The sequence below is a fragment of the Conger conger genome, chromosome 2 (assembly GCF_963514075.1).
Source record: "Conger conger chromosome 2, fConCon1.1, whole genome shotgun sequence".
NCBI lineage: Eukaryota > Metazoa > Chordata > Actinopteri > Anguilliformes > Congridae > Conger > Conger conger.
This window is the reverse complement of record NC_083761.1, coordinates 43,776,369-43,788,880: the sequence shown is the minus strand read 5'-3', so window position 1 is coordinate 43,788,880 and position 12,512 is coordinate 43,776,369. Positions and strand designations below refer to the sequence as shown.

Genomic DNA, 12,512 nt, shown 5'->3' with positions numbered 1-12,512 from the left:
AATGTTCCTAATAAAGTGCTCAGTGAGTGTATGTTTTAACATTGCTACAATTTGACCATAAAAGTGTGCTCAGTCATATAGTATCGTCATGTCCCACTAAAAACCCAGTTGACAGAATGTATGTTTTTAAACTTACTGCAAATAGTTTACCCAAAGAACCACATAAAAAATGCAATTAGAATTCTGAGTGCGCGCATACAAAATCACACAAAATAGGACCACTTGTCCCACACCTCCCATTGTAATGTAGTGCTGTGTCTTCAGGCCACTGTAGAACTCCTAGAGATTCCTTTAGTTTGTTTTGTTTTCTCTCTTTTGATTTCCTGATTTCCACCTCTTCTGACATGCAAGCTCAGGTATGTAAACCATTTGCAAAGGCCTCTAATACTGAACTGTGGCCCTGATATTACCTTATTATACTCAACATCTTTGATAATATACAGGTGCATCTCAAAAAAATTAGAATATCGTGGAAAAGTTCATTTTTTCCGTAATTGAAGTCAAAAAGTGAAAAAAGTTTCAGGTATTCTAGATTCATTACACATAAAGTGAAATATTTCAAGCCTTTTTTTGTTTTAATCTTGATGATTACGGCTTACAGCTCATGAAAATCAAAAATCCAGTATCTCAAAATATTGAAATATTACATAAGACCAATCAAAAAAAGATTTATAATACAGAAATGTACTGAAAAGTATGTTAATTTACCTTTATCTTACCTTATCACAAATTATAGGAAAAGACTCATGGCTGTCATCTTTGCCAGGGGTGTTTGCACAAAGTATTAAATCAGGGGTGCCAATAATTGTGGAACCTGTTTTTTGGGGAAATACATTTTTAAAATATAAAACTAAGATATAAGACTTTGGTTGATTGCTTTGAGTAATTAATAAAGTGCCCTACTTTACGCATGTTGGAAAATAAAGCTTATGTCAATAACTAAAATGTTCTTAGTTTACAGCACATTTTGTGCATATTTATGAAGGGTGCCAATAATCAGCATAGATGATAGTGGTGGTGCAGTCAGGATAGTCATGTGACAGGTAGCTTGACAAAGAGACTATCAACCTCTTGAGGTCTGAAGTACATGCAAGAACACAACCACATGACAAACTGGTGGCCCAGTGAAAATGATTCAAAATTCTTCCTATAGAACGCGGATACATTTTTAATTGGTTCAGTTATAAACAGATAGGTAAAATCAGTTAACTGCTCACATTGTAGGCGTCTGATCACTGAAACTAAACCAAGGAGCCAAATCTGCATTGCAAACCTGTATTGTGTTAATAAAAGTTTAAAGGAACAATAGGTCATTTCGGACTTCTAATGGTCAAGAGAGGAATTGCAGCAACAAACACGCTCAAACCACAACACTGTTATCCCATCACTTCTCTGTGAACGCACTGATGTTGAAACACCATTGGCTGTGGAAATTAGAACCAATTTTCAACCAATGAGCTTGAATTATTGTACAGCTATACAATGTTTTGGTACAGAGTGCCGACCTGTCAACTGCATATAATTGAAACCCGAATTTAAGGACTATAAACACAGGTAGAGGGTCAACATGCCAGTGAGCCTTTTTCAATGATACAAAGGGATTTACAATGGTCTTGTAACAATGTTTTAACAGAAAAATCTTACCTATTGTACCTTTAAGGAAAATATATGGAAGAACCTAAACAAAGTTTCTGCAGCCTTAATTGATCAAGAGATTACCTGTAACAAAACCAGCATATGCATTGAAAGCCTGTGTCTACAGATTGTACCAAAGCTGAATATTTTCCAAGTGGCACATCATACCGTGGGCATGAGGAGACCTGATTACCCTTAACTTTACAATTTCTGGTGGAGTGTGACATCAGGGACTTTTCGTTGTTGTTGTTTGTTATAGCCTCACACTGTGGAAACCAAGGTCTCACAGCTAATTAGATAGTTTGGGTTATTGTGAAGTCACTTTCTGTATTAAAAAAAAAAGACTATTTTGTCTTTGTGTCTGTTTTTGATTAGCCCAGACAGTTTTCATCTGCAATGATTAATATTTAAAACATTTAGAAAACTTTCCATCTGTACAAGACTGTATAACTTTACTGAACATAAGATACTTTGGCTTCTTCCATTTTTTTCTTTCTTTGGAACACAAACCCACCCAATGCCATTGTAAAGCCAGCAGCCTTATTGTATTTGATCAATCACGTATGTGACATGACGACACTCTCACGTCACCCCCCTGCTCACCAACCTCCACTGGCTGCCTGCTATGGCTTGCATCAAATTTAAAACATTGGTGCTTGCATACCAGGCAGTTAAGGGATCGTTCCCAGAATACATCCAAAAGCTAATCAGACCCTATACACCTGCCAGTCCTTTCCGTTCTGCCACCTCTGGACGTCTGGCGCCTCCCCCTCATCGCACCTGCACTTCTCGGTCACGACTGCTGTCTGTTCTGGTCCCACTGTGGTGGAATGACCTTCCTGTTGACGTCAGAACAGCAAAGTCTTTGACCACTTTCAAGGCCTTACCGTCCTGAATTGGCTGAGGACATTTCATCAATGGGCTAGTGCAGCAGTTGTAATTCATAATTGCAACTGGGAAAGAAAGAATAAGATACACTAGATGAGAACAGTCATGTACATTTATGTCACAAGCAGTGGCTTAAGACACTGACTAATGATAGTGAATTCCAAAATGTTTTGGACCGACATATATTTTCTTGGCAATTTAATGGTGGTGCCCTGAAATGGGGTGGCTATAAAACATCCTGTAATTTCTACCTGGTGAAATCTAAATGTATAAATACAATTTGTCTCCAGCATTGTGGAGTTCACTGTATATACTCTTTATCCTTTAACCTGTTATCCCATCTTAAGTGGTTGCTGTGTGCATGCATGCGTTGGCACAGCCATATAAACTCTTGCAAGTGTTGGTGCGAGGAGATCAAGAGGTGAGACGGAGTCTGATGAAGTTTGACTGCATAAAATATTTTTAGAATAGCATGGACACCTCTTTGGGTCCCATTGGTTGGTGGGTGAATTAAAGTAACAGCATCGTACAAACTGTACCGAATCTTGTGCTCCATTTGAACTGGTTCCGTCCAATGTTGCGATCACGTTTCCGCACACACGGAATGAGAGATATTGCTGTAGCTTTCTCTGCATGCACAATTGTATTACTAGGCCACTGTGCTCATTGGGACCTTCAAAGCAGCAGAAATTTTTCTGTACCCTTCCCCAGATTTGTGCCTCGAGACAATCATGTCTCGGCGGTCTACAGACAATTCTTTTGACTTCATGCTTGGTTTGTGCTCCGACATGCACTGTCAACTGTGGGACCTTATATAGACAGGTGTGTGCCTTTCCGAATTGTGTCCAATCAACTGAATTTACCACAGGTGGACTCCAATTAAGCTGTAGAAACATCTCAAGGTTGATCAGTGGAAACAGGATGCTGAATTTTGAGCTTCATGGCAAAGGCTGTGAATACTTATGTATCTGTGATTTCTTAGTTTTTTATTTTTTATAAATTTGCAAAAATAAAAAAAAAAAAAACTTTCATGTTGTCATTATGGGGTGTTGTTTGTAGAATTTTGAGGAAAAAAATCAATTTATTCCATTTTGGAATAAGGCTGTAACATAACAAAATGTGGGAAAAGTGAAGCGCTGTGAATACTTTCCGGATGCACTGTATGCTGGGATAGGCTCCAGCCCCCCTGCGACCCTGTTCAGGATAAGCGGGTTAGGATAATGAATGAATGAATGAATGAACATTTATATACTTTATCAAATGAGACTAGTCAAAGAATTGGCAAAAACATATTTAGGTATTATTTTTTAAAGCACCTATCTAATGGTTGATAGTGGGTATAGCTATTCCCAAAGCACAGTATAAATGTTTAGACAAATAATGTTTCTGACCAATGTACCTATTATTACTGTGATTTATATTTTGGGTTATATGAAACCGTAAAATGATCTACTTAATTCATTATATTTGTGTATTTTTTACTTTTATCAGAAGACAGCAATTTGCATGACTTCTGTTGAATGCCCCATATAGTCTTGGAAGAATGCTGGGGAGGACAAGTTAAGCTATGTGTGAATAGAGTGGTTGGGAGAGTGGCATGTGAATTGAGGAGATGGTGGGATTCGGGATTAGGAAGTGTGCTTCCTACAGCAGGTTGAGATTTGAGTATTTCAGTTAGTTATTTAAAGGTATAATGGGTAATTTTGGACTTCTAACAGTCAAGAGAGGAATTGCAGCAACAAACACCCTCAAACCAAAAACACTGTTTATCTTACCTATTGTACCTTTAAGGAGATCCTGTCCTCTTTGCAGTTGCCTTGTAGTTAAGAGGGTATCCACTAGGTGATGCTATGGCCATGATGAAAGAACAGCTTATGTGCTGTTTCAATGAGACTGGCAGCCACATATCCCTTCAGGTAAGCAGCAACAGAACCTTACAATTATTTTTGCCAGCAAATGGAATTTTATCCTGGCACATATTTTGTTGACAGTCATCTGTAGTGCATGTCTGAATAAACCCTTAGGAATCACTAATAAATATTCCTGGAATATCAGAAATCAGCAATAAAGCTCAGTTGACTTGTTTTGCTGTGCATGCACTAGCATTATATTTATTATGTAATGTCTGTTTAGCACAGACACTGTAATAAATGTTAATAGTGATTAAATAATACATTAAGTGTTATTTATGCATTTATTTATTTACCAGATGCTCTTATCCAAAATTGCATACAAGGTTATCATGCCATTGAATTAATGTCACGCAGCAAAAGAGCAACAGGTTGCACAATAGACATATAATGGTGATTTAAATATAATGGGAAGAATAATGGGGCCTCACATTAAATAAATCACATGTATATTTCCTTAATCATTGATATAACTCATACTAGACAGTAATATTTACACAAATCTTACAGCCTCCCCAGTTAGACATGTAAAAATCCAGTTCCTTCCAGTATGGCTCACTGGAAGTCTATAGATTTTATAGCTGAAATTCTGAAAACCTGGCTTCCTATTTAACAAATGAAAACAACTACCACCATCACAGGAACAGAAATGAAAAAAACATTGTTGGTGCCAGACAGGTTGGTTTGAGTATATAAGATTGTTGGTTCCCCGCGAGGTGGTTTGAGTATATCAGAGACTGCTGATCTCCTGGGATTTCCATGCACAACAAATCATCCAGTGAGCAGCAGTTCTGCGGGCAAAAACGCCTTGTTAATGAGAGAGGTAAGAGCATAATGGCCAGACTTGTTCAAGCTGACAAGAAGAGGGCAGTAACTCAAATAACCACACATTACAACAGTGGTATGCAGAAGAGCATCTCTGAACACACAGCACATCACCCTTGAAGTTGATGGGCTACAGCAGCAGAAGACCAATAAGTCTAATTGGAAGAAATGTAATAAGTACCTCAGTGGTCACTGAGAGTATACAGCATAAGCTTGCAATATTCGATGTCAGGGTGGGAACCTTTCTTTGTAATGTTAAAACGGCAACACGAGGCTCAAAATTTGAGGTCACCAAGCTGTTAGTATCTATCAGCCCCGAATAGACCAAACTATATGGCTAATGTGTTGAAAGATAAATTACTCTCAATTAAAAGGAGGAAAGGTTTTTTTTCATGGTTCCCTTAAAGTAAAATTAAAACCAGTCTTGAGATAATCTATAAATAAATTAATGTGAACAACTGGGATGGCAGTTCAACAATAGTATCCAAAAACAATGGCAACCTGAACTCAGCTGCCAAGCTAAGAACTCACTTACACCTGATCTAGGATGTCCATGAGCAGTGGGAAGTATACACTGTCTAAATTGCTACAGAATGCATTTACAATATCCATACCAATATACATTATTATTATTATTATTATTATTATTATTATTATTATTATTATATGAATGGCTATAAAAACCAACAGAGTACAGCAGAGCAGAGTAGAGTCATAACAATTGGACTATCATTTTATTCATGAACAGAGGAGAATGATGAACATCCAGCCACACACAGGTATGGTTCCCAAAGCAGCCAGGTGCAAAATATCATGATATCAACTCCTCATCATTGTCATCATCATGAAGATCATTGGCAACAGAATAAGCATCAACATCACACCCACAAAGTGGAAACAATATCTAACTTGAACAGAAAAGCAAAACAAAAATACCCTTTTCATCAAGAATGTGTTCATGGTGTTTATTTCCGATCACAGTAAAATGCCCAGTGTTAATTCAATTCTAACAGAGTAGATACATGAGTCCAATAGCGACCGTATACTGTGTAAAAGTTGATTTAATACTGAACATTTTAATGTGTTGCTTCACAACAAATAGCAGATAAATCCCTTGACTGTGCTCCGACAGGTAGTTTTACCTGTCTTCTTCCCCTCCATTGAAAAGGGATCACAGCTAGTAGGTGGGTCGTCTAACTCGAGTTAGCCAATGAAAGTGCTGCGCGATCCCCAGAGGCCAAGCCCCTCTCGGGACCGCGCCTGCCCTGGGGTGAATTGGGCACAGGTCCCTTTAAGAGGTGCGCTGGCTGCGGAGTGGAGACTTCTCAGCGGAGAAACACCGAGATGAAGAGCAGCGCTTATCCGGCATCATGTGCACCAGGCTCCCGAGGACTGCCTGCTTGCTGCGACTTATTGCACTCTGCATCCTCCTCTCACAGACGTCAGCTTATTTCGGGTCAGCTGCGTTCTCCCCTTTTTTTCCATGTTCCTTTGGGAAAGGGATGCTTGGTTTTTTGTCATTGTTCCTTTGCTTGATAATGATGTGCGGGTTAACAGCAAATATAAATAGCAGTTTTTATTCAAAGGCTTGTGGAAAACCGTTTAATATCCTGTGCCGTATTGCAAGTCTAAAGTATAAAGATGCTGAGTTTCCCAGCTGTGCTCGCAGATGCTATATTTCGCTGCCACCGAGCACAGAAAGAACTTTTGAGCGCATAATTGCTTTTGGGGAAACAACGAATTTAATTCAGCTGCTGTGTGCGTTTCTTTCATTTTACTCTCTTTTGCACGCTGTCTCGTTTAACAGAAAAATTACATGTGTACAATGTTAGGTGCAGAAAAATGGGTTTCCGTTACATTTTAGACTTTGGCTCTAATGGCTGAAATAAGAAAAATGTTACTTCATACTTATTATACATTTAGTTCTAGGTATGTTAATATGAAGAATGCATTGTGTGCCAAACCTGAGCCACGTTTGCGACAGATATGCTAAATATTTGAACTTACATTTGTTTAAAATAGTTGTCTGTAGGCCCAATAGAAAATAATTATGATATACACACATTTATTGATAAAATAAAATTATACTGTGTATACAATTATTCAATACAATTAGTTGATGTATCAAATTAATTATATATGTAGCCTGCACGTTGAACAATTGCCTAAATGTTTATAATTTATTGCTAATGTAGAGAACTCTCAGGTCCTTCTGAGTGATCATTTCCTGTATTCATTTATTTGTCTCGCAGAAGTTATTTCTTGCTTTCAAATGCCCTGAGAACTTTTAAACATTTAGGCCTATCTACCTTCAAAGCTATGGTAACGGTCCGTATCGATGTAGTTGATTGAATGGCAATGACTAGGGAAATAGATTGTATACATTTCTGTAGGACATTGAAATGTAGCCAACTAAATATGAGAATGATAAGCACCAAAACGGTTCAACAACTGTCCTGACAATTTAGCCAGGGCTACGTATACTACCCATGTCTGGAGTTAATGCCATGCCCCCGAGTCCTCACGGTCCCCACTCCCCACGGCCTTCTCTTCAGAGCAATCAGTTAAGTTGCGCGTAAAACATATTTAGAATTGTAGCTATGTACATCTCCTAATGTTTTTTGCTTAATCGAATATTATCTTCTCAATGTCTGTAGCTACTATGCAGCGTTAATTATGCTACGTGAAGAATTGGAGTGGTCATGCTAAGACCACCGTTTCCCCTTATGCGGACTTAAAAAAAAGAAAAAGATACCAGGCTACTACTACTAGGCCTACAACTATTATTATTATTATTATTATTATTATTATTATTATTATTATTATTATTATTATTATATAATGCGTTTCATTTGTATACATTTTAAGTAATAGGCCTAATAAAAAGCGTACAAACGACTTTAATTTTAATCACGGTCACGGGCAGTTTTGGCTTAGAATAATCAGGCTAGAGTTCTAAACGATTTGTATTGTCAACGATAGAATAACGAACGATTTTATTCGGGACGGGGGGCGGGATGTCAATTAAAATGTTCAGTGTTAAATCAGCTCTAATAGAGCAGCTAGCCTACATTTGATTCCTCGTGGCCTCATATAAACTTTTTACAGTTGAATGAACACAAACTACAATTCGGTTTATATTTAGAACTATATTGCTGAGATAATTAACTATCCATTTGCACGTTCAATCTGTTCTCCTCCTTAAGGCTGACAGGCAGGGAGCCACTGGTGTTTCTACCAGCACCGTTATCAAACGAGTCTCCCTCGGGTAAAGCGCACCTGAAGCAATGTGAGCAGCTGACCCTAACTCGCCGACAGAAGCGTCTTTGCCGACGGGAGCCGGGTCTGGCTGAAACACTTCGGGAGTCTGTGCGCCTTAGTCTCTTGGAATGTCGGTACCAGTTCCGAAACGAGAGGTGGAACTGCAGCCTCGACGGCCGAGGAAGTCTGCTAAAGCGAGGTGAGACGAGACGGTGACTTCAGCCTCTATCATAAAGTGCTTAGCCTGTACAAGATGAACCATGGGGAATAATTGAAATGGAACGGAACAAGGCTTTAAAGATAATGTTTCCTATATTACATGGCATACGGCATTTCACATGTTCACATTTAATCCAGTTATATGGTCAATGGCTGTGGATACCGAATAGGCTACATTTCGACTGAGGAGGGTACATTTCTCGAGAGGGAACAAGAAGTTGGGCAATGCATTCACCTGAAATGAAATAAAGATTAGGCTATCATAAACCTACACCAGTCCGGCAGCCATTTTACTATAGTTTACTATAGCAATAAATGATTAGGCTACAGGCACACAAATATTAGATTAAAGAGATGTGCTAATCTAATCATTCCAATCTAATCTGGATTCCTATAGGCTACATCACTGAAGATTATTATCTGTCATTTTCCGGTAGACACAATCATCACTTAGAAAAATAATGCAACTTGAATATACGGCCGAGGGGCAACACGTGCGAAAAAACCTATATCTAGTAAGGACATAGCCTACAACAAACCAAAGGAGTAAGTAATAACAAGATATTTGAAAACCTTGGTTTCTGTGCGGCAGTCCCAGGAAGCACTGTACTAGCCTATTTTTAGCTAGGAAAAGCGCCCAGTTCCCAGAGGAAAAGGGCGGTGAAATTACTCGCTTTCATCTGGGAAAATCTCTTCCTAGTCAAAATAATAATTAATTAGATCGAAATACACCATACTGATTGCTTTAGGCTAAGCAAATACAAACGAGAGCGCGCGCTGAAGTTGCGAGGACGACTAATCACACATGTAAGGCATGACGACAAAACTTAAAACTGAATGTATTTATTATCTAGCAATCCCAGAAACAGTGACATCAGGTTCAAGTGTGCGTCTTTGTATAAACTGCTTAATTATATCATTGCCATGCCCCCTTGAAATTGTATACAAGACAGACATGACAAAAATAGACAAACAGTCCGACAGGATCACACATTAGTAGGCCTACTCATTATATTATACAAATTTGCATTTTATTATAATGAAAAATGATATCTGTACATTACTATTTTTGAAACACCTTGAAATGGCCGTATCTCTCTCAGGGTTCAAGGAGACAGCGTTTCTGTTGGCAGTGTCATCAGCAGCCTTGACCCACGCGTTGGCAAAAGCGTGCAGCTCTGGTCGGATGGAACGCTGCACTTGCGACGACTCATCAGACTTGGAACACCGCGAAGCCTGGCAGTGGGGCATTTGTGGTGATAACCTCAAGTACAGCACCAAGTTCCTCAAGAATTTCTTGGGGCAGAAGAGGGTCAGTAAGGACTTGAGGGCACAGATCGACTCTCACAACATCAACGTGGGAGTTCGGGTGAGTCAGCCGAGGACATTAAAATTACATTTAAAAAGACTCAGTAACAAGACCACAGGAAAGCAGTTATGGGGTAGAATCTCAATCGTCATTTCCTGATTGTGGTCCACTACAAACCTTTTTCAGATTTCAGCCTTGAAAATTGTGCATTGACCGAATGAATTAATTTATTTTAAAAATACGACAATACTCTACCTGAAACAGAGCCCCTTCAGCTCTGTTCACTGCTGAATACTGGAGGAGCACATATAGGACTGTGCCTGTCTGTGTCTCCCAGTGAAGAACAACTATAGACGCTCCTCCGCACCCTCTTTCAAGGGCTCGCGATAAAGTGCCGTATTTGTGAGTGTGACTATGAGAGACTCAGGTCAGGGGACGCTCAGAGTGAATCCAGGTGTTCTCAGGCATGATAAAGCTTGCTACATGAGCTTCAGAAAATTAAAGGGCTCCCTTCAGCAATAATAACTGTTGCCTTCTAATATATGAGCTCACATTTTTCCACATACTGTATACTGTGCTATATATACTTAATCAATCCACATCATATATTACAACCAAATGAACATTCCCGCTCCACTTGTTTTTGCACCTACCAAACATCTTTCAGAGCTTAAAGTTCTAATTCACAGCTCAGCCCCTTGGCAGTTCCTTCCATAGTGAAGTGAAGAAATACCCACCGGGTTATATCTTTGTTGTACATCCAGAAAAAACAAATGTGAAACAAAACATAAAGAACTAAAAACAAACAGAAATTCTTATCTTCCTTGGACTCTAGCTATAAGGTCAGATAACACCAGGTCTTGAGGTAAGAAGCGGGCACTCGTTAGCAGCAGAAACAAGATGGCGGGCAGCTGCCTGTGTCATTAGCTCACTAATGTTCTGAGTGTGAGCGGCACCTGGGGGCTCATACCTGTTCAGGGTGGAATTCAACTGACCTCTTCACACACACTGCCGCTGCCTCAGGCTGTTCCTGCCCCTTGCCATTAGAACGACCCCACTGCCACATGACCTACCCCAGGCCACCCTTGCTGCTGCTCTTTCTTGCTGACCACTCTGGCCGCTGTTTCCCACAGCTCATTCAATTCTGTTACAATGCACACAGTAGCAGTCGAGACTATGTGGCCCAATCTCCACATTTCTTATGAATTTGTACCATCAGAAAGTCTGGGGATCTGTATCTGTAAGGGGAAGGATTATCCCATGTTGTAAGCTACATAATAGATAGCCGGTGTCAAAACACTAATAAACAGAATCTGCTGATTGTTGAAGCTGGAGACCTGAGCTGGGTGAACTCCTGTATACAAGGCATCCATCATCCATGAGATCTGATCCGAGATGGCTACACGATACCCGCGGCATGCCGTAGTTTACTGCTTCACTATTGCTTTGCTTAGCTTAGCATACGAGACAGGAAATTTGCTAATAAATCAGGCGGATGAAAGTGATGCCTCTCATTCTGTCTCGTCCCCCGCTCCTCAGGCAGTGAAGAGCGGGCTGAAGACCACCTGCAAATGCCACGGGGTTTCGGGCTCCTGCGCCGTGCGCACCTGCTGGAAGCAGCTCTCCCCCTTCCACGACACCGGCCGCCTCCTCAAGTTCCGCTACGACTCGGCCGTGCGCGTGCTGAGCGTCACCAACGCCGCCACGGGGGAGGCGGAGCTGGCCGGGCCCCGGCGGCACAGCCACAGCCCCCGGCCCATGGACCTGGTCTACCTGGAGGACTCGCCCAGCTTCTGCCGGCCCTCCCGATACTCCCCGGGGACGGCCGGGCGGCCGTGCGCCAAGGACACCAGCTGCCAGAACCTGTGCTGCGGGCGTGGCTACAACACGGCCCTGCGCCACACCACCCTGTCCTGCCACTGCCAGGTGCGCTGGTGCTGCCACGTAGAGTGCCAGACCTGCCTGAGAGAGGAGGAGGTGTACACATGTAAAAAACATTGATGGGGTGGGGGGTGTAAGGGAGAGAAATGAGTGTGGGAACTGAGAAGACAGTGTCGGCCATGTAAAACACAAAGGTTGAAGAAGAGGAATCACCTTCTGTATGGATTTGGGCGGAATTCGGAGGACAGGGATAAGCAGCTTTTTGGAAGCTGAGACAAGTGAGGTGGAGATAGCAGAAAAAATGAAGGCAACTGAAGTGGTGGCACGGGAACTTTCTTGTAATACCACGTGTCTCAGTTTTCTTTAGTGAAAATGGCTTCAGAGGCTGGACAAGCTTTGCCCTCTAGACTTCATTGAGACTGGGAAGCATGAAATATTCCCCATTTCTAACTTAAGTACTCCAGGAAGGAGGAAACGTCTACGCCTGTAAAAGGGAAATGACAGCTGAATGATCTCACGGCACACCCCTCATGGGACAGAAAACATTCAACAGTTGCATGTTGGTGAGCAGGTTGTTTGCTGTC

The 12,512-nt window shown here is 40.8% G+C and overlaps 1 protein-coding gene across 1 annotated transcript; it reads left to right on the top strand.

Annotated features, from left to right (window-relative positions):
• The first annotated feature begins 6,597 nt into the window (after positions 1–6,597).
• Positions 6,598–12,048, top strand: wnt9b (wingless-type MMTV integration site family, member 9B). The gene is made up of 4 exons (XM_061232906.1): positions 6,598–6,714; positions 8,465–8,718; positions 9,842–10,107; positions 11,587–12,048. Exons 1-4 carry the CDS (start codon positions 6,629–6,631, stop codon positions 12,046–12,048), a joined length of 1,068 nt encoding a protein of 355 aa, XP_061088890.1. The 5' UTR covers positions 6,598–6,628.
• The last annotated feature ends 464 nt before the right edge of the window (positions 12,049–12,512 follow it).